We start from the raw sequence: 18,000 nt of genomic DNA, 5'->3' as shown, positions 1-18,000 counted from the left end.
TTTATTTATTACCGTTGTTCAACAACAGTTTTTATATCTTAGTTTCGTAAATGTATTTTAGATAAAGCTAATTTTTGTCTAGAACTCAAGTAATTAAATAAATGCTGGCTTTTTCATTCAAAGTATACATTTGTTATCCAACATTGAAACATAGTGAAAGAAAAAAATATTAATATGCGATTCAAGAAAATAAACAACAATCTTTGATAAAATTGTTTAACCCTAAAAATGTTGAGATTTGATGATCTTTTGGAATAGATATTTAAGTCTTGAGTAAGTATTAGATCAATGCTTTGTTTTACGCTTCTATTCCCGATCATTTTTTGGTTATAACTGTTATCCTTTTGGTTTGATATTACAGATAGAAATTATTGCAAATGAAGTCGATTTTGTCAGAGGCACTCAATGTGAAGAAGGAAAAATTGATGGTAATTTTGGGCGAGACACATAAATGTGTTCAAGGCAGCATGAATAGAAAAGCTAGATGTCTAGTACGTTGAAATTGAAATAGTGCTATTTAACAGTATTCACTACGGAAGCTTATCAGGGCCTCCACTTATCTAAATGTTTCACGTCATGTCAACTTGTTCAATCTTGTTTTGACCAAAAACACCCAATGAAGACGTAATGATTAAAACGTAATACATAGAAGTTTTTAATCTTTGCGAAAAAAGTTTTTTTGAATTACGTCAACTATTTGTCAATGCGAGTACATCTTTGCGTCTTACTAAATAAATCAGCAAAGCCGTGAAATCATGAAGCGCATTTTTTTTCGACTAGATTGTACGGATACGGAAGCTTCAAAGGGTCACCTCTTATGCGATCTTTTGTGAGAAGATTTACGCTATTCGAAAAAATATAAGGCGCGAAGGCATGATATTTTTAGTGTTTTCTCAAAAAATAACTCGAATAAACAAGAAAAATTGAGTTAATTGACCAAATTTTTTGAACCCTTTTTTGGACCCTTTGAAGCTTCCGTATCCGTACAATCTAGTCGAAAAAAATGCGCTTCATGAGTTCACGGCTTTGCTGATTTATTTAGTAAGACGCAAAGATGTACTCGCATTGACAAATAGTTGACGTAATTCAATAAAACATTTTTCGCAAAGATTAAAAACTTCTATGTATTACGTATTAATCATTACGTCTTCATTGGGTGTTTTTGGTTAAAACAAGATTGAACAAGTTGACATGACGTGAAACTTATAGATAAGTGGAGGCCCTGATAAGCTTCCGTAGTGAATACTGTTAAATAACACAATTTCAATTTCAACGTACTAGACATCTAGCTTTTTTATTCATGCTGCCTTGAACACATTTATGTGTCTCGCCAAAATTACCATCAATTTCTTCCTTCTCACATTGAGTGCCTCTGACAAAATCGACTTCATTTGCAATAATTCTATCTGTAATATCAAACCAAAAGGATACAGTTATAACCAAAATGATCGGGAATAGAAGCGTAAAACAAAGCATTGATCTAATACTTACTCAAGACTAAATATCTATTCCAAAAGATCATCAATCTCAACATTTTTAGGGGTTAAACCATTTTATCAAAGATTGTTGTTTATTTTCTGAATCGCATATTAATATTTTTTCTTTCACTATGTTTCAATGTTGATAACAAATGTATACTTTGAATGAAAAAGCCAGCATTTATTTAATTACTTGAGTTCTAGACAAATAATGTAGCGTTATCTAAATACATTTACGAACTAAGATATAAAAATGTTGTTGAACAACGGTAATAAATAAATGACAATTCAATATAGGAGAGAACACTGAATAAGCTTGCATACCTTTCTGTCTGTCCAATCCCAAATTGTATTGTTTAAATATTGTTCATCATACATAATGTAAATATATCGAATAAATATGACTGTTTAAACAAATATGATAAAATGTCTTACAATTTTGTATCAATGCAGTCAGCAAGGGTAAGAACCCAATCGTCAGAGAGTTGTACACCTGCGCACACCTCGTCATTGCCGAGTTTTATATACAGTAACCAATTTTCTACTGCCTTCAAATTGCCAGCTTTTTGGGGTCGTATCTCTTGTGCCCCGACGCTGTTTATTTGCCCTGCAGATATCATATATAAGAATAATATGTGTGTTATTAATTGATAATATTCGTAAATTTATTGTTAATGCATCTCATACCAGACAAAGTAAGTTATATTCATAAATTTCAGACTTCACATTTTTTTGTGATTAATCATGTACATGTTTATTTATTACCCTTCCAGATTTTTTCCGCCTTTTTGATTGGATATTGATCACCCGAAAGAAATTGATATAACCGAGCCAGACGGGTAATATACACACTAAATTTCCCCGTTGGGTACCCAACGTTGTAAACAACATGCGCTAAGGTGATGCGCGTACGGTTCGAGATATACATTCAAGATATACATGTATATAAAAGATGATACATAGCACATAGGAAAAAAAAGAAATAATTCTATCACAACAAAAGCACACAAAAGCAGCTCATATAAGATAATTAAAACAAGCACAGTGATGAAGCAAATACAACGCAAAAGTAACTAAAAAAACTTGAAACATCCAGCATGTCGCTGCCAACATTTTGGGGTTTTTTTGATGATGTACATGCGTTATGTGATATTACATGAAGTTCAGGAGCAGTTCTCCTCTTGCCAAGTATTTATCAATGATATAAAATGGTTAAAAGATGAAGTTTGTCTAAAATTATCTGGCAGTCACTATAATTAAAAATTCGCATGAATTAAATTAGAAAATATTTTTGGAACTAAAATACGCTAACAACGAACAGTATGTAACCAATTTTGTGCTACGGATAAGCGTATTATGTTTCATAATGATTAACACACTTGTTGAATAATAATATACACTACAACATGCCATAACTTAGCAGAAGAAAAAATACGGCAATAACAAAAGTTATCATAAGAACTCCAGGACATCTTCAGAGTATCACAAGAACTACCGCCTATATGACTGAAATACTGTTGGGAAAAGGCGTAAAATGAAACAAGCAAACAAACAAACATCACAAGAACTATGAGACATTTGTAACTAGAGCTATCGCTGAAAGCGATTCATTCCCCACCAATGTCCTTGACAGAAGACGACTTGGAAAGGTGGTTAAGGGAATACCTTTAGTGACATAAAAAGAAATTATCTCTGGTGAAAAAAGACAAATTGTACAGGTAAATGTATAAATATATATTGTCAAATCATGTTCGGAACAGTTACAAATAACCTTTCATTTTCCCAATGTACTAAAACAAACAAAAGCAGCGAAGTTAAGAAAAAATAGCATAATTATGTCAAAATGTAATTAAGAGTGAAAAAAAAACTTTGCATACTGAGCTTACATGTGACCCTACACATATTATATAGTTTCAAGTGAATATCCGTTCTAGTTTCAGAAACATTTAAGTATTAATGGTTATATCAGATCATTTTCTAAGCCTATGAAAGGGGCATATCTTGTGTCATAATTCAATGGAATTGTAGAATATTCGTCATCTGAGCTTGCTTGCAACCATTCATATAAGTTTTAAGTTTCAAGTAAATATTTTTCTGGTTTAAGAAATATTATAGTACTTAATAAATTTAAAGACATAAAAATTGAGTTAACTTTGTCAAAATGTAATACAAAGTTATCCCACACATTTTTAGTTATGAAACTTGACCTGCATATCTTTCTTGAGACACTTCGTATATATTTGAAGTTAGAAATGATTATCTGTTCTAGTATTAGACAAAAATTGATGACATAGAATGCCCTTTTTTTCTTTTTCCGTATTTTCACTGTAAAACAATTAATTTTCACTGCAGGAAAACATATTGTCCGTATTTTCACTGGTATCTTGCCGGACTTCTTTCTTCTAAATTCAGCCAATATACAATATTTAAGTGACAGTCTTTCAAATTGTAATGTAAAAATGAGAAAAATGTATATATAAACATAACATCCAAGATTTTTTCTATAATTTTCATATTGTAGTAAGAAAATTATCATATTTCACTCCTGACTACCGCCGCTCATGAACTTTTTTTTTACCACTCGATGAAAATATTTATTGGGTTTATAGAAAAAACTTGAACATCTTCTATTTATTTCTTATTCTTGATATTTCAATGAAAGTTCTCGGAAGTTTTAAATAATTAACCGATATAGAATGTAAACAAATAAAGTTCAATATCACTGATATATTCATACAGTATGTACTGAAAATGAAATCTTTATCCATAACCATACAGAAATAATTAGCAAGAAACCCAAAAAGATGTTAAACATCAATTGGCGCTGGGAAGACGTTTCATTAAAGGCCGATTATGCCTCAGAAATTCTCTTATTTTTATTTATCAAAAGCTTTATAATTTCGGAGTAATATAATATTTCTCTAAAACCACTATTTTAACATTATAAAATTCATGTCTGTCCTTTCTAAAGAAGTAAAATTTATTTGTTTCTGAGACATAATGTGCCTTTAAACATTACATACATGATATTTGAAAATTGAAAAAAAAAATACAAAAGTAATAACAAACAAACTTACTTATTATTATTTACAGAAAATTTCAACATGCAGGAAAGACATCAATGAATATACGACGAAGCCAGCCACCGCTTGATTCAATGTCAATAGAACCTAACGACCGAAAATGACCACATTGTGAATTTTGAGAAATAAATTAAGTGTTAAAAAAAACAAAAACACTCATGTTTTTTTATTCACCATACACCTAGTTAAAATGCAACGCTTATTTAAACCATCCAATAAAATAATTCCCGTGGACCTATACAATTTATCGCTACTCTGGACTTTCATTTGAATTACAACAGATAATAACAACTTTTGACATGTGCCCTTAAGTTTTTTTTAAATAACAAATATGTTGCGGTGAAATTCTTATTGTATCAACCAATTTGATAATTAGAATGAGACAGGTCATGGATTTATGCATAGCCAGATTCTTCATCCGAATCAATACTTATTTAATATACATCTTCTTGAAAATTCTCTGAATTTATTTTAGTTCGATTATGTTTGGAGCTATATGTATGCACATTATGCCTCATACTAGCTTTTAGAAAGAGCAAATATGAATATTATAACATTTTGATGTGTTATCTTTGATGCTTTTATGTACTTACTGTCTTTATAAGTTACCTTCGTTGAATAAACAGTATATTATTATTACTCATTTTTTATTGTCAAGCTTATATGATTTATAAAGTAATAAATATTCAATACTTTAATAATGGTTTCTAAAGCATCTTAAGTGGATTTATGTTCCTTTTTGAAATAAATCTTTTTAATTTTGGAGCGTATTATTAAACCAATTTTTGCCTCATAATTTTAATTCAATTCTCACAGCTAGCTAGTTTCACGGTAATATACCGTTTTTTGCACGCTTTTCTCGTGCAGTTCATGGGTATCAAATCTTATATCTACCCATTTCTTCACTGCCAGCCGTTCGATAAACATCGTTTTGTAATAAGAAATTTAACTTCACATTGCATTGGAGGCATTTGACGCACGTGGTAAATTTCTTCGATTTTTTTTTTTAACTGGATTGCCTCTCGCTCAGACGTCAATACGTCAGCTGTTTTCTGAGCATTATCGTCACAACGCCGTCGTAAATATGCCCAGGGAAGGGTAGACGCCGTCAACCTCGACGCTTCGAGCACATGGCAGCCAGGCCATGCAGGGAGAGAGCCCCTCCACGTGTCAAGCGAGGAGACGGGAGGTACAAGTTGCATTGGAAGGCAATACTTACGTTCAACTACCAGTGGCGTTCCCGCAAGCCTGCCATGACCTCGAGTAGGATGCTGTGTCGATCGAAACCCAGATCGACAATGAAACAAGCGCCAACAGACAGGGAATTTTTTCTCCCTCGGTGCATGGTTATGAGTTACCTTTATCAGCTTTTAATTTACAGGTACAACAGCAAAATGCAACCCGAACATTCCACTAAATCCCTTTAAGCCAACAGAACACGGTTTCAAACCCACGGCCAATTTTTCTCTTACTCCACCAATAACAATATAGCCATAGTTTCAGTCGGTTTATGACGGCATCAGCGCATTCATATCGGATAACATTTAAAAAAGAAAAAATATGGGCCGGAAAAATTTGTTAAATTTGTTCAATGCTATTTAAAATTATCGGAATCAAAACGCATTACAAGGGCGCACAATATTTTTGACCGAAAGGTTCTACCGAGCAAATTAAAAATATTGAACAATGGTCCGATGCCTTCATGATTTTCATGGATATTTATCTGATCAAACATCCAAATGCCCGCTAATGACCCGTTTAAGCTATATGTCTACCATAAGACAGGCAGTCTCACGTAGAAATGATGCTGCATGGAGAGTATGACGAGCAATTTCGCATGCGCCAGGAAAAATAATCCCCAACGGTGGTTTTTTAAATACAGACCTGTGGCTGAAAGTTATGACTACTCCCAAAATACATAGCCGTCGTCCAGTAGCTTTTAACGGTTCTGAAACCAAAACAAGAACAATCACCCTCGTAAGTACCTTGCGTCAGGTTTAAATGAACGGTTATTGCCCGTTCGCTCAAAAGTGCAGATATAGCACAATTGGCTTCAAAATGCTCAAGCACTACGCATTCCAATATTCATTGTGCTTCCTTTCGGAACTGAACAAGCAACCACAACCTGCTTTTCAGCTCAAAACTCCTAAGCGATAGGTCTTACTTTGGCCTCTTCACCAATTAACATTTTAGCTTTAAATAAGGAATAAGAACGTTACCCAAACAGGGATAAGCTTTTGAGATCGCAGACGGGTTTTTCTAACGGTTTTTCTCTTTGCTAATTTTGGTTCTAGATTGTCTATACGAACCAGAAACCTTAAGTCCGCCCTCAAGAATCCTGATATTGTTGTCTCTTAAAATTAATACGGAAGTTCAAGCAGGGCAATGGGGCGGTCCTTTTTTAACGAGCCCCCTTTCTTAAATTTTAGAGTTTCCCCCCGTAAGGATTGGTAGCAAAAACAGGGAAAAATGAATCTAGATTGATTCATCATCTCAGTTTTGTACCAAAGAATCACTTCTGTTAATGATTTCATACCGTTTAGAATTAAGCTCTGTCCAATATATGCATTTGATGAAGCTGTTTTTAATGCTGCAAAATCTCGGGTTTAGACACGCCTTTTAGGCAAAAACTGATTATTACATGTCAGCCTTTCGGTTATGTCCTAATGAATGCCTAAGAGTGATTTTGGAACTTCTGGGCATAAAGCACAAAATGGAAAATATTTCTTTGACAAGTGCCTGCCATATCGGGCATCAATATCATGTTACTATACTAACTTTTGAAAAGGTTTTCAACATTTCTGGAGTGGTGCATAAAAGTAGCGCGTTCAAAGTCTTCTAACATTAAGCACTTACGCTTGATGAATTTTTTATTCGGCGGGAAAGTCACTTAACTGCAAAGAATCGTAACGATTTGGTTATTTTCAATTTTTCCAACTATGCCGCAAACTAAATGTTCCTCCTTGCTGAAAATAAAACGATATACCCAACAACTGTTATAAACTTTCCTTGGCCTCGTTTTGGAATTCCGATGACAATGGCTATCAAATTCCCCAAGATAAAGTTGTTCGAAGCTTTAAGAAATAAATAAAGGTTACGTTGTCAAAAAGAGAAGGTCTAACACTGCAACATATCCAGTCTCTTATCGGTAGCCTTACGTTCGCTTGTAAGGCTATTTCCCATAGCTCGTCCTTTTTTGAGAAGGCTTATAGATCTAACCAGTGGGGAGTAGTCCCCAGAACAAACACCATCATTTAAGGTCTCTAAGGGAGGGTAAAAGATTACTTTACTTATTAGGCTGTCTTTTTTTATCAAATATGAATAGGCGTCTCTCAATTATACCCGAAAAGTAGAATGGGTAACAAACGGGGATTTACAGCGCTATTTAACGGATAGCTCAAGTAAAGGCTTTGGGATTTACTTTAATGGTGCATGGGCAAATGGCAGCGTGGCCAGAGAGCTGAGAAAAAATGGGAATAATTGGAGATATTACGATTTTAGAAATATTTCGGATGTTGCATCTATCTTTGTTTGGGGCTGCCGAATTAACAAAAAAAAAATCATAATTCGTTGTAGACAACATGTCTGTATGTCCACATAATCAACTCTATGACGCAGTAAAATCAAAAAGTCGCTATGATATTTGTCAGGAAATTCGTTTTTTCAGTGTTTAAAAATTTTAAATATTATGTTTAAAGACATAAATATATCTCTGGCATTAATAATGGTATTTGCTGATGCCTTCTTTCAAGATATGATTTTCAGCGTTTCAGACTCTTAGCACCGCAGCGAGACGAATTACCGGCAACCGTTCCTACGCATCTTCTGGATATCTTCAGCAAATAACAGAAATGCTTAGCCTTCAAATGGTATACATTAGCTTACGACTCTGGCATGTACGGTTCATTTAATCTAACTTTTGGTATATTCCACAATATTTCGCAATTCTTCTTCAACTGATCAGCATAGGTGTGTTCCATGGTCACTAATAGCTTAGGGTGCTAGTATCAAAAGCATTATAATCTTAGCAAATCCGCCAAGAACATATCTAGTCAGGCTTAATCATACTTTCCATAAGTTAAACAATTGGATTGGATCCTACATGCCTACAAAAAACAGTATTTTATGGAAGGCTATAAGCGTAAAAAAATTTCAAAAAAATGCTGATGTTAGCGCTTCCTATAACTATTTGAAATGCTGGGGAGACCTTTTGTACTGCACTTAAATGCTGATCTGCTCCTCTGGGTACGAAAACTCGACTTTTTCGCGCACACTATTTTTTGGTAGCCTTTTTTTGGCTTGTTTCGCTATAAGCGGAGCTCGTATGGTTTCAACACTCTTTTACAAGATCATCAGATTCTACGGCTTTACAGGTGGTATCCAATGGCACCAAAAATTGCATATTTCAACTTTAGTTAGTGTGAAGGTCTTGCGAAGAAATTATAACCAAGTTGTTGTGAGTCAACTTCTACTATGAGATTTACTTAATCACTCTGGGTTAACAAAAAAGCCAGCTATGATCACAGTTGAAAGCCATAAGTGTCATAATCTTTGAAAATTAAACCCCTGTCAATTTTATTTTGGTTTTGCCATGCAAACAGATGCGAGTGCCTGTTTACGGAAGTTTTCCAATTTCCATCAATTTTAGGAAAAAATGTTTACAACCTAATTATGGGTTTTTCCCGTCAAAAAGGATACTTTCTCACAGCTTTTCGTATCGGGGAACCAGCATCAAAATATTAGATTCAATGGGCATCCCCTCATGAACGTCTATAATGGAAAAAGGAGAGGTGGAACGTCTAATTCTATGCAAAATAGTATTCGCGAAAATAAATTTTACAATTTTTGTTACAGTTTTTCCTGCCTTATTATTCATGGTACTTTCAGATGATATGGATCGTAGGTTCTTCCATACCTATATTGGGTTAATAAGGAGAGCAAATAAAAAGATCTTCGATAACCTCGGGGTTGGAAAAACAAGAAATTGCAAGCAGTGAAGTGGCACAGTCCAAAGGGCGCATGGACATGGCATGAGGTCTTCCCCAAAAATTAGCGCTGGAATGCTAGCTAAATCCAGATACCTACCAGACATGATAGTGGTGCACTGTGCGGCATACTCTTAATAATAGGTAAAAAAAGGTGTCTTAGGCAAAAAATATTAAAATGACCTTTTTCAAGATCTCGTTACTAGCAGGCCCGACAACCACGTGTAGTATGGTCGAGCATTTTGAGTCAAGACTCAAATTGGCATTCTGATGCGCCAGTTTATCTGTGGTGGAAAAAGGCAGAAGAAAATGCTGTAAAACCGTCTCCGTTTCTTGCTAACGTCTTAAGCGGTCGGGGTGGGCGTGTGGCTAAAACATTGCTGAAAATCAACTTGCAGATACCGTCTCTGCTTTGCTTTCGTATATGTATTGTGTGGCATTGTTAAAATCACCAAATTCGGCTTGGGACATCTTCAATATCATCTTACAAGAACTTATGTGAGATCTTTTAGACTAGCAAAACAAATATGCAATAAAGGCCGTGTTCGATGTAATCCAAATATATTGGTTAAGAATTTATGTCTCATAAAATTATCATATGGGCCTCAATACATCAGTGCACTCGGTGGGCATATTTTAAGTATAACATTTTTTTCTAAAACACGACCAATGATTCTAGTGTATTTTATTTCACACTTACTTATATTTATCATCTCATTTATTTGGAGAACCTCTGGAGCATTTTTTCGCAGCCCGTTTCTCCTATAGTATAATTATGCAGTTACCTTCCCTTGAAGTTATTGCTGATAGTTTAAGACTTAATTTTCATAGTTTTCAGCATTTATTGGCGCTGCTATGTTCATCTATGCATTTTGGCTAGAGTCATTTTTCTCATTGTCTCATTTTATAATTAACATTCAGTTTAATTTGGAATTTAGATTCTTTTTCATTTAAATTTGTCGTATATTAAAGTCACGGCCTTATTCCAAAAATATATGTGTTTATTGTTGTTATAGTTCTTAAAGAAAAATTCGAGCTTTTGTTATAGTGAAATGACAAACATATATCATATTGGTCACCTTATTAAATTGAAAGACATGTTTTCGACCGAGAGTAGTTTAGTTCGAAACATTTTGATTACCAAAACTGTGTCTGCTAAAACCTTGTCGAGTCTGCGAATACTTGAAGCTATTCGAAACCAATTTTGATATATTGCCCAACCGTATCTGATATTTCGAACCATTTTGATAATTACCAAAGCTATCGTCTGCTACTACTGTATATATCTGTATCGAACCATTTGATTTACAACAAAACTGTGGTCGGCTGAGAATTTTGTTCCGAACAAAAATTTGATCATTACCAAAGCTGTCGTCCTTAGCAGCTAATGGAAAATTGGTTATACCAATCTACTTATCACCAACCTCTGTCAGCTTGCTATTACTTTACCAAGTTTGTTGAAGTCACTTCGACTTCACTTATCAAAATGTCGTCTGCTATTACTTTGGACGAAGGCTATCGCTACCTTTACAAATTAAACACAAATGAGACGCTTCACACGCAAAAACCAACATAGAATTGGGTTTGCGACCAGCAATGGATCCAGACCAATATCGCCGCATACCGACGCATAGTCTGATCAGGATCCATGCTGTTTCGCTTACAGACCCTAAAAACAAGTTAAGAAACTGATAGCGAACAGCATTGGATCCTGATCAGACTGCAGGCTGGTCTGGGATCCCATGCTGGTCGCAAACCCATTATGTTGGGTTTTGTCGTGACGCGGCTCAAATATATTTTATTTAATAATTATTTTATTGCAAACATATAAATACATGTAAATATGATAACATACAAAAAAAAACAAAAACAAATTAATATAAGAGTATAGTGCAAATGGATGGGGCTACAAAGTTATTACAACATTTTGCAAACACCTTCCCAAAAGTCAAACTTTTATAATACATTATACATTCCGGATAGTTTCATAAGAATAGTTATACAAGTGGAAGTGAGAAAAAAATCAAACGCGCACGCACACACGCACACACACACATATTTATATATTTCTTATAAGTTATCAATTAAAATGCTCCATAGAATTAAGATAGAACAGGGCCGTTCAAATAGAAATAAATATATTAGCTACCGCAGAAGACTTCATCAACATGTTGTTTTGAAGAAAAAAATACATACAAATAAAAAAAGTTCATACGGAGACAAAAATATTGAACATTTCTCAGAAACAGTCTTAAAACAGGCGTGAAGCGTTGTAATCGGCTCACTATTTCGGTGTTGAAGGACTATCGTCTTTTGTTTCCACAACACAAGTGTCATTTCTATGTTTTTCATATGTGTAAATGGCGGAAATGAAAACAACATTTTTTTCATAAAAGTATTTTCTTTATATGTTGAATCAATCAGTTAAATAAAACTGTCCATCAAAGCAATCTTGTCATCAAAATTTAAAGTTGTATTTTCAGGAATGTTTTTTAAGCAGCCGAAAAAAATTAAAATAAAATAATAAACTTCATAAAACTGCTTATTGAAGTTATTTCGTTGCTGATTTAAGAAACTTGACGTTTTGAATTTCATCACTGAATTTTTCAAGAAATTCCCAGGATCAAGATTAATTAAAATTGTATAAACGGGAGTTCGTATCGCTATTACCTTTCATAATTGATTCATAAAATGTATCGCCGATATCGCTCAAAGATGTATCGCAGTTCAAGCACAAAAAGGTCAATCGCCGATATCGCTCAAAGATTAACCGTCGATATCGCTCAAAGATGTAGCGATCAAGATATATCGTGACTGACGCTCCAAGATTGGTCGTCGCTGGCCAACAAATATGTACCGCCTTGATCGCTCAGAGGTGTATCGCCGTTCAAGCACAAACATTTTTATTGCCGATATTGCTAAAAGATGTATCGCCGATATTGCTTAAACATATATCGACACTGCCGATCAAAGATAAATCGCCGATATCGCTCAATGATGTTTTGTCGCTGACGTTCAAAGATGTACATCCGTTCAAGCACAAAAAGATGTGTCGCCGATATTGCTCAAAGATGTATAGCAAATATCGTTTAAACAAATATCGTCACTGCCGATTAGAGACGTATCGCCGTTTAGCGCAAAAATGTACCGTCGCTGAAGCTTTAATTATTTTGAAGACGTGTTGGATAGTTCCCAATTTTTACATTATTTACCTCCCGGTCAATATCCTTTATACAATGTACCATACACAAAATAAGACAAAATTAATATACATATGCAGTAAGATATTATCTTAGCACCAACATTTTAAAGAGTTTTATCAGTTTTCATGAAGATCATAGAATTATGAAAGGTTTTATCCTTTAAAAGCATATGAAATATAAGAAAGTACACCCCCAACCCCCCTCCCCCTAATGTATGGCAGAAGGGGAAAGTAATAATTGCTATGTACAGTCAGTAAATGATTATCTCCACATCACTCCTTATTATTCAAACAAGCTATAGAAATTTTGAATCAACATTTTCTCATGCCTTAACAATAGATAGAAAAGTGTTTCTTGATAACGCATAACTTAAAATGATATTTGCTGATATTTACCATTTTTCTTCGATGCGTTCTTTATTTTCAGTACTATATCTTTTTCAATATCTTAACGTATTTTTTTGATTGTCTTCTTTGTTGCTAATTGTATTTCAACAACAAAGTACTTAAAGCTGTGGACGCTGCTGCCTCAGATAGAAGTAAAGTCTTCAGCCAGTATGCACACAACAGAAGAAAAAGCCTAGTGGAAATTAATACAAGGTTTGGTTTTATAATATTGTTTATATCAAAATTATAATATTTTGTTACTTTTTTTTGCTAAATATAAAATTATGATAGATATGTAGGCATGTAAGTTTGGTTTTATTTGTAACTTGGTAAAAAAATGTTTACAAAATTTTGTTTTCAAGTCATGATTTAAATTATGCCATTGCTATAAGGTTGTATGAAAATTATCTAGACATAACGGTTTGATATATACCAAAATTGAATATTTCTTTGAAATATTTAAATTTAGTTATGAATTATGATTTATCCGCTTTAAAATTGCGTGTTACAGAGATATTTAAGCAATTGGATTACGAACATTTTTGTCAATTTTTTAGACCAAAGTTGTTATCACCTCCCCCTTTCCCGTTAAAAATAGTTGAATACAGAATTTAAGTATACCTTTTTAAGAAACTATAGTTAAAAGAACACTCCAAAAACCCTAACTGGGAAACCCAAACCCGGTCTGGCAAAAGCTTTTAATTTTTTGCTAAATAACAAGTTTTCCCTGACGGGGGTTAACTCATAGTAAATGTTTTTAAACCCATTTTTTAGAAAAAAAAAAGTTTCTTTTTTTAAATTAAACTGCCAGTTTTTCCTTTTTTCCAAAGGAATTTTTTATATGGGAATTTTTTTTTTTACACTTTTTTAATGTAGAATAAATAAAAAAAAAACCAGTTTTTAATATTAAAAAAAAATTTAAAAAAATATAAAATATTTAAAAATTTCCCATTTTCTCCCAAACAGTTTTATTTCTTTTGTGTTAAAATCTTTGCCGCCAAAGAAGTTTAAACACTAAATTGTTGTTAAAATGTTCACTTAATTAAAAAAAGACTAACTTAGTGTCGACAAATGATTTTAACACTAAGAAATATAACCGTTTCGGGAAGCAACTTAAATCAATTTAAGATTAATAACTTTTCAATATTTTATATTAAGTGAACAATTTAACAACAATTAAGAACTCGCGGTCGCTCCCCTTTTTGGTTATTAATTGTTAGAATTTCACTTAATAAACACCAATATTTACAATGTACATAACTGATGCGGTGTAAGTTAGTAGCGACAAAAATATTTTTAAAATAACAGACTCTTAATATTCTCAAAAGGTGTGCAGAAATACTCAAGAACAAACGGCTGGTAGCTGCAGACTCCTACAGACAAACAGACACAGGTAAGTTTGTAAACTGACCGATGTTTCATGTCCGCATTACATAAGTTAAAGATATATCTTGCTCAATTTTGTTATTTAAATATGTTGATATTTGCTACACAGCGTCTTTGCAAATATATATAAAAACATGTTTTGACTGCACACGGTGTAGGTATGTTACGCTAAAGGTCCACACTATGAATATTTAGTGTCATTAAAGAAATTAAAGATGTTGCACTTTAATATTATCATCTATCATGAACGAACCCAATTAAACCGTGTCTGCGATTTACATATACTAGTTTCACTACTTGCGATTGAGGGGTTACCGTTACGGGTTGAGATATGAGAATTGCAGCCACCGTTTAAAATATGATAAACAAGGCGGCGTTCAATGAACGCAACCCTTCGTGATCGTAAGAGGCGACTGAATGGTCCATTGGAGTATATGCATCAGGCGAGGTTTTGACCCCTGGTATTGCTTAAAACTTGTAACAATATAGGTTAGCCGAAACCATCTTTCCTAGATGACCTTAACTGTGTTAGAGCACCGGTAAAGCAAACAATATACCAGTAACACTGCGATTTCTTTGCTTCTAAGTCTGAGGTACCCATCCCCCACCCCGTTTTAGATATTTAAAGATATTCTAGTTTACTGAAATTATTTTATTTCAGGACAAACGATTTAATCAAAGATGAACATATACCTTACTGCTCTTTTGACCATATTTCTAACAACATATCTAGTATCAGCAAAGCATGACCGGTGGTGTAGTCCAAACAGCATACCCAGTGGTAAATGCGGACGTCATCTTGATGAACTGTTAGGCACCACTTGTGGACGGGGTGGTTTCTACTCACCTGATTTTTCATCAGACAATTTTCTTCCAGGTAAAATAGGTTTATAGGTTCTTTAGCAGTTTTCATAGCCCATTGTTTTCTGGCTTGTGACACAAGCTTTCTTTAAGATAGGGACCATGACCATATGCCGTTTTCACGGTACTAAAGTGGCACTTTGAAGGTTCCATGATGACCGCCGTATGAAAACATCTGCAGATGTTTTAAATTCCAAATTCCCCTTTTCATCTTTCAAATTTTGAATTCTGTTTAAGCCTATGCTAGGGGTCTTGGATGGTAACTTGGTACTTTCCAGTACCGTCCATGTACAGGCTCAATCAAACCGAGTCTGCAACATTTTTAATTTTGACGTTTTGGGCGATCTTTAAAGGATTCTGTTTTTTCTCTATTCTACAGATAAATAATGACGTGAACCCTACTGTTTTGGTTTATAACTGAATGCGCATGTATTGCCATTTCTGTTAAGTGAATGTTAATTATTTCATAAGAATTAATTTACTTTTTAATTTTGTTAATTAATAAGTGATTTACTTGGCGAAAAGTTATCTTTTCGTCTTTTGTCAAACATTTGTATTTTTGAAAAAAAATCGTAAAGGCAAAAAAATTGAACCATTTTGAAAACAATTGGTCTAGTCTTTGTAAATAAAATGAATTGATTTGTGAAAAATAACTCAGTCATCTTTCACCTCATGATCGCACTAAACTGAGGCCCTTAAACGTTTCCATATATAACATTTATTTTTGACTCCTCAAAACAATTATATCGCTGTGTAAAACAAACTTTAGAGAACCATAGTTTTAAAACTCAACCCGCTCGGGTTAAACTAGATGTTTAATTGTTTTGACAGCGGTGCCGGGGAGCGTGTATTAAATTTTCAGACAAACTGAAACTGCTGCAATATCATATTAGGTATGTTGAGAAACATATTGGTTTAAATTTAAAAATTACACATGGATATAAACGTATTTTTTGTACTGATTGCAGGGAAAAGAAACCCGCTTGGAGAAGTTCTTCTTGGAAAAAGGGAGGCCAATATGTATCTGGAGAAGAGAAGGGACTATTTCTACCAGGGTATCGTCTGCGAGTGTTGTATACACCAGTGTACTATACTGGAATTAAAGTCATATTGTACTTAACGTATGAATTTAAATTTCTATGTGACGTTTTAAAACAATATATCAAAACAATAATCCCAAACATCAGATCAGAAAAAAAACATTTTAAGAAACAAAAAACGCAACTGCACTCATAGCTGTTTACAAAATGTAATATAAACATGTCAAAATTTATATGTGGCATATGATGATATGTTAATGATACACCAGCATTTCCCAGGGATAACATACAAATAAATTGATGAAGAAAATTAATCTTTATTTATTGAAACAGAATGACAGGCTTCGAATACATGCATATATGATATTTGTCTTACATTATGATTACAATCAATACAGTGCGATGTTATTGTAGCAGTTTTATTGGTTAAAGATCCTGTAAATCAATTTTTTATGGTTTTATATCATAAATCTGATGCTCAAATAAAGATTTGTCAATATTGTAAGTACAAAAAAGCATTATTTGTAAAGATATTACCGAATTTACGTTTCATGTAAATAAAGGGAGATAATTAGAAATATATTTTCGATGAAGTCTAAGCTGAATTTTTCAATAAGAAATGAATGCATAGATTTTAATGATTACTCATAATGCTAATAAACATTTACAGTTCATATTTAACATATTCATGGATGTTTGGCAATATTGTTTTAGAAGAATAATTATAAAAATGTACATATATATAATCTCACTAAAGTGTTGTTACATCCTTAATCTTAGAGATATTTTATGATCAAATTTGATATTTGAAAATACTGGTAATTGCTTTATACTCCCTTTTGTAAATGTAAAATAAACATCTTTAAAGAACACACATAGTATATAGATTACGACTTTACACGATATAGGCAAAGACCGTATGAATACATTAAAAAGGACTAAATTAACCTGACCAGTAATAGGGACTGCAGCTTCACAAACATAGTTTATGCAATCTGTTATTTAAGTTAGACATGTTCAGTAAGAATTTTCTAGAATTAAATAAATTTCTGCAATAAAAGTATTTTACACCCAAAATGAGCATATTATATCTTGAATTGTTTCAATATAAACGAAATATTGACAGAATTTTAATGTTATGTTTTGCTAATTAATGTCAGTCTTTTATACATAGAGTTAATAAACTGTTCATTTATAAAATGTGTGAAACTTAAGCGGGGCCCTGATATCTTAATTTATTAAACAGTTCACCGAAAATTTTATCCTCACTGTTTTTTAACGCATTGCTGAATGATATGTATAAGGAAGAAATAAAATGAAACATTGAAATGAGTGTTTAATTATAATTTGTATGTGTATTTTTTTTCTTCAAGAAATCACAAGAAACCCGTGTACAGTAATCCCGATTTAATTTATTACATGCAGTTTAGAAACAGTATATTATGACAATTCATATGAATAAAGAAAAAGCAACACTTACTGTTAATATTATAGACAAAATTAGCAAAAATATTGATCAGAATATGACAAAGTTCTGCTTGTGAATTTGATCTTCTAGCTAAAATAACCATTAAACTG

At 33.1% G+C, this 18,000-nt stretch overlaps 1 protein-coding gene across 1 annotated transcript; it reads left to right on the top strand.

Annotated features, from left to right (window-relative positions):
* Positions 1–13,276: 13,276 nt before the first annotated feature.
* Positions 13,277–17,738, top strand: LOC132720388 (insulin-like). Its single transcript, XM_060704515.1, has 4 exons — positions 13,277–13,348; positions 14,464–14,528; positions 15,183–15,398; positions 16,351–17,738. The coding sequence occupies exons 3-4, from the start codon at positions 15,203–15,205 to the stop codon at positions 16,500–16,502; spliced, it is 348 nt and encodes a 115-aa protein (XP_060560498.1). The 5' UTR covers positions 13,277–13,348; positions 14,464–14,528; positions 15,183–15,202; the 3' UTR covers positions 16,503–17,738.
* Positions 17,739–18,000: the final 262 nt, after the last annotated feature.

The sequence above is a fragment of the Ruditapes philippinarum genome, unplaced genomic scaffold (genome assembly GCF_026571515.1).
Source record: "Ruditapes philippinarum isolate M1 unplaced genomic scaffold, ASM2657151v2 ctg11242_1_1_1_1, whole genome shotgun sequence".
NCBI lineage: Eukaryota > Metazoa > Mollusca > Bivalvia > Venerida > Veneridae > Ruditapes > Ruditapes philippinarum.
This window is presented reverse-complemented; position numbering and strand designations above follow the sequence as displayed.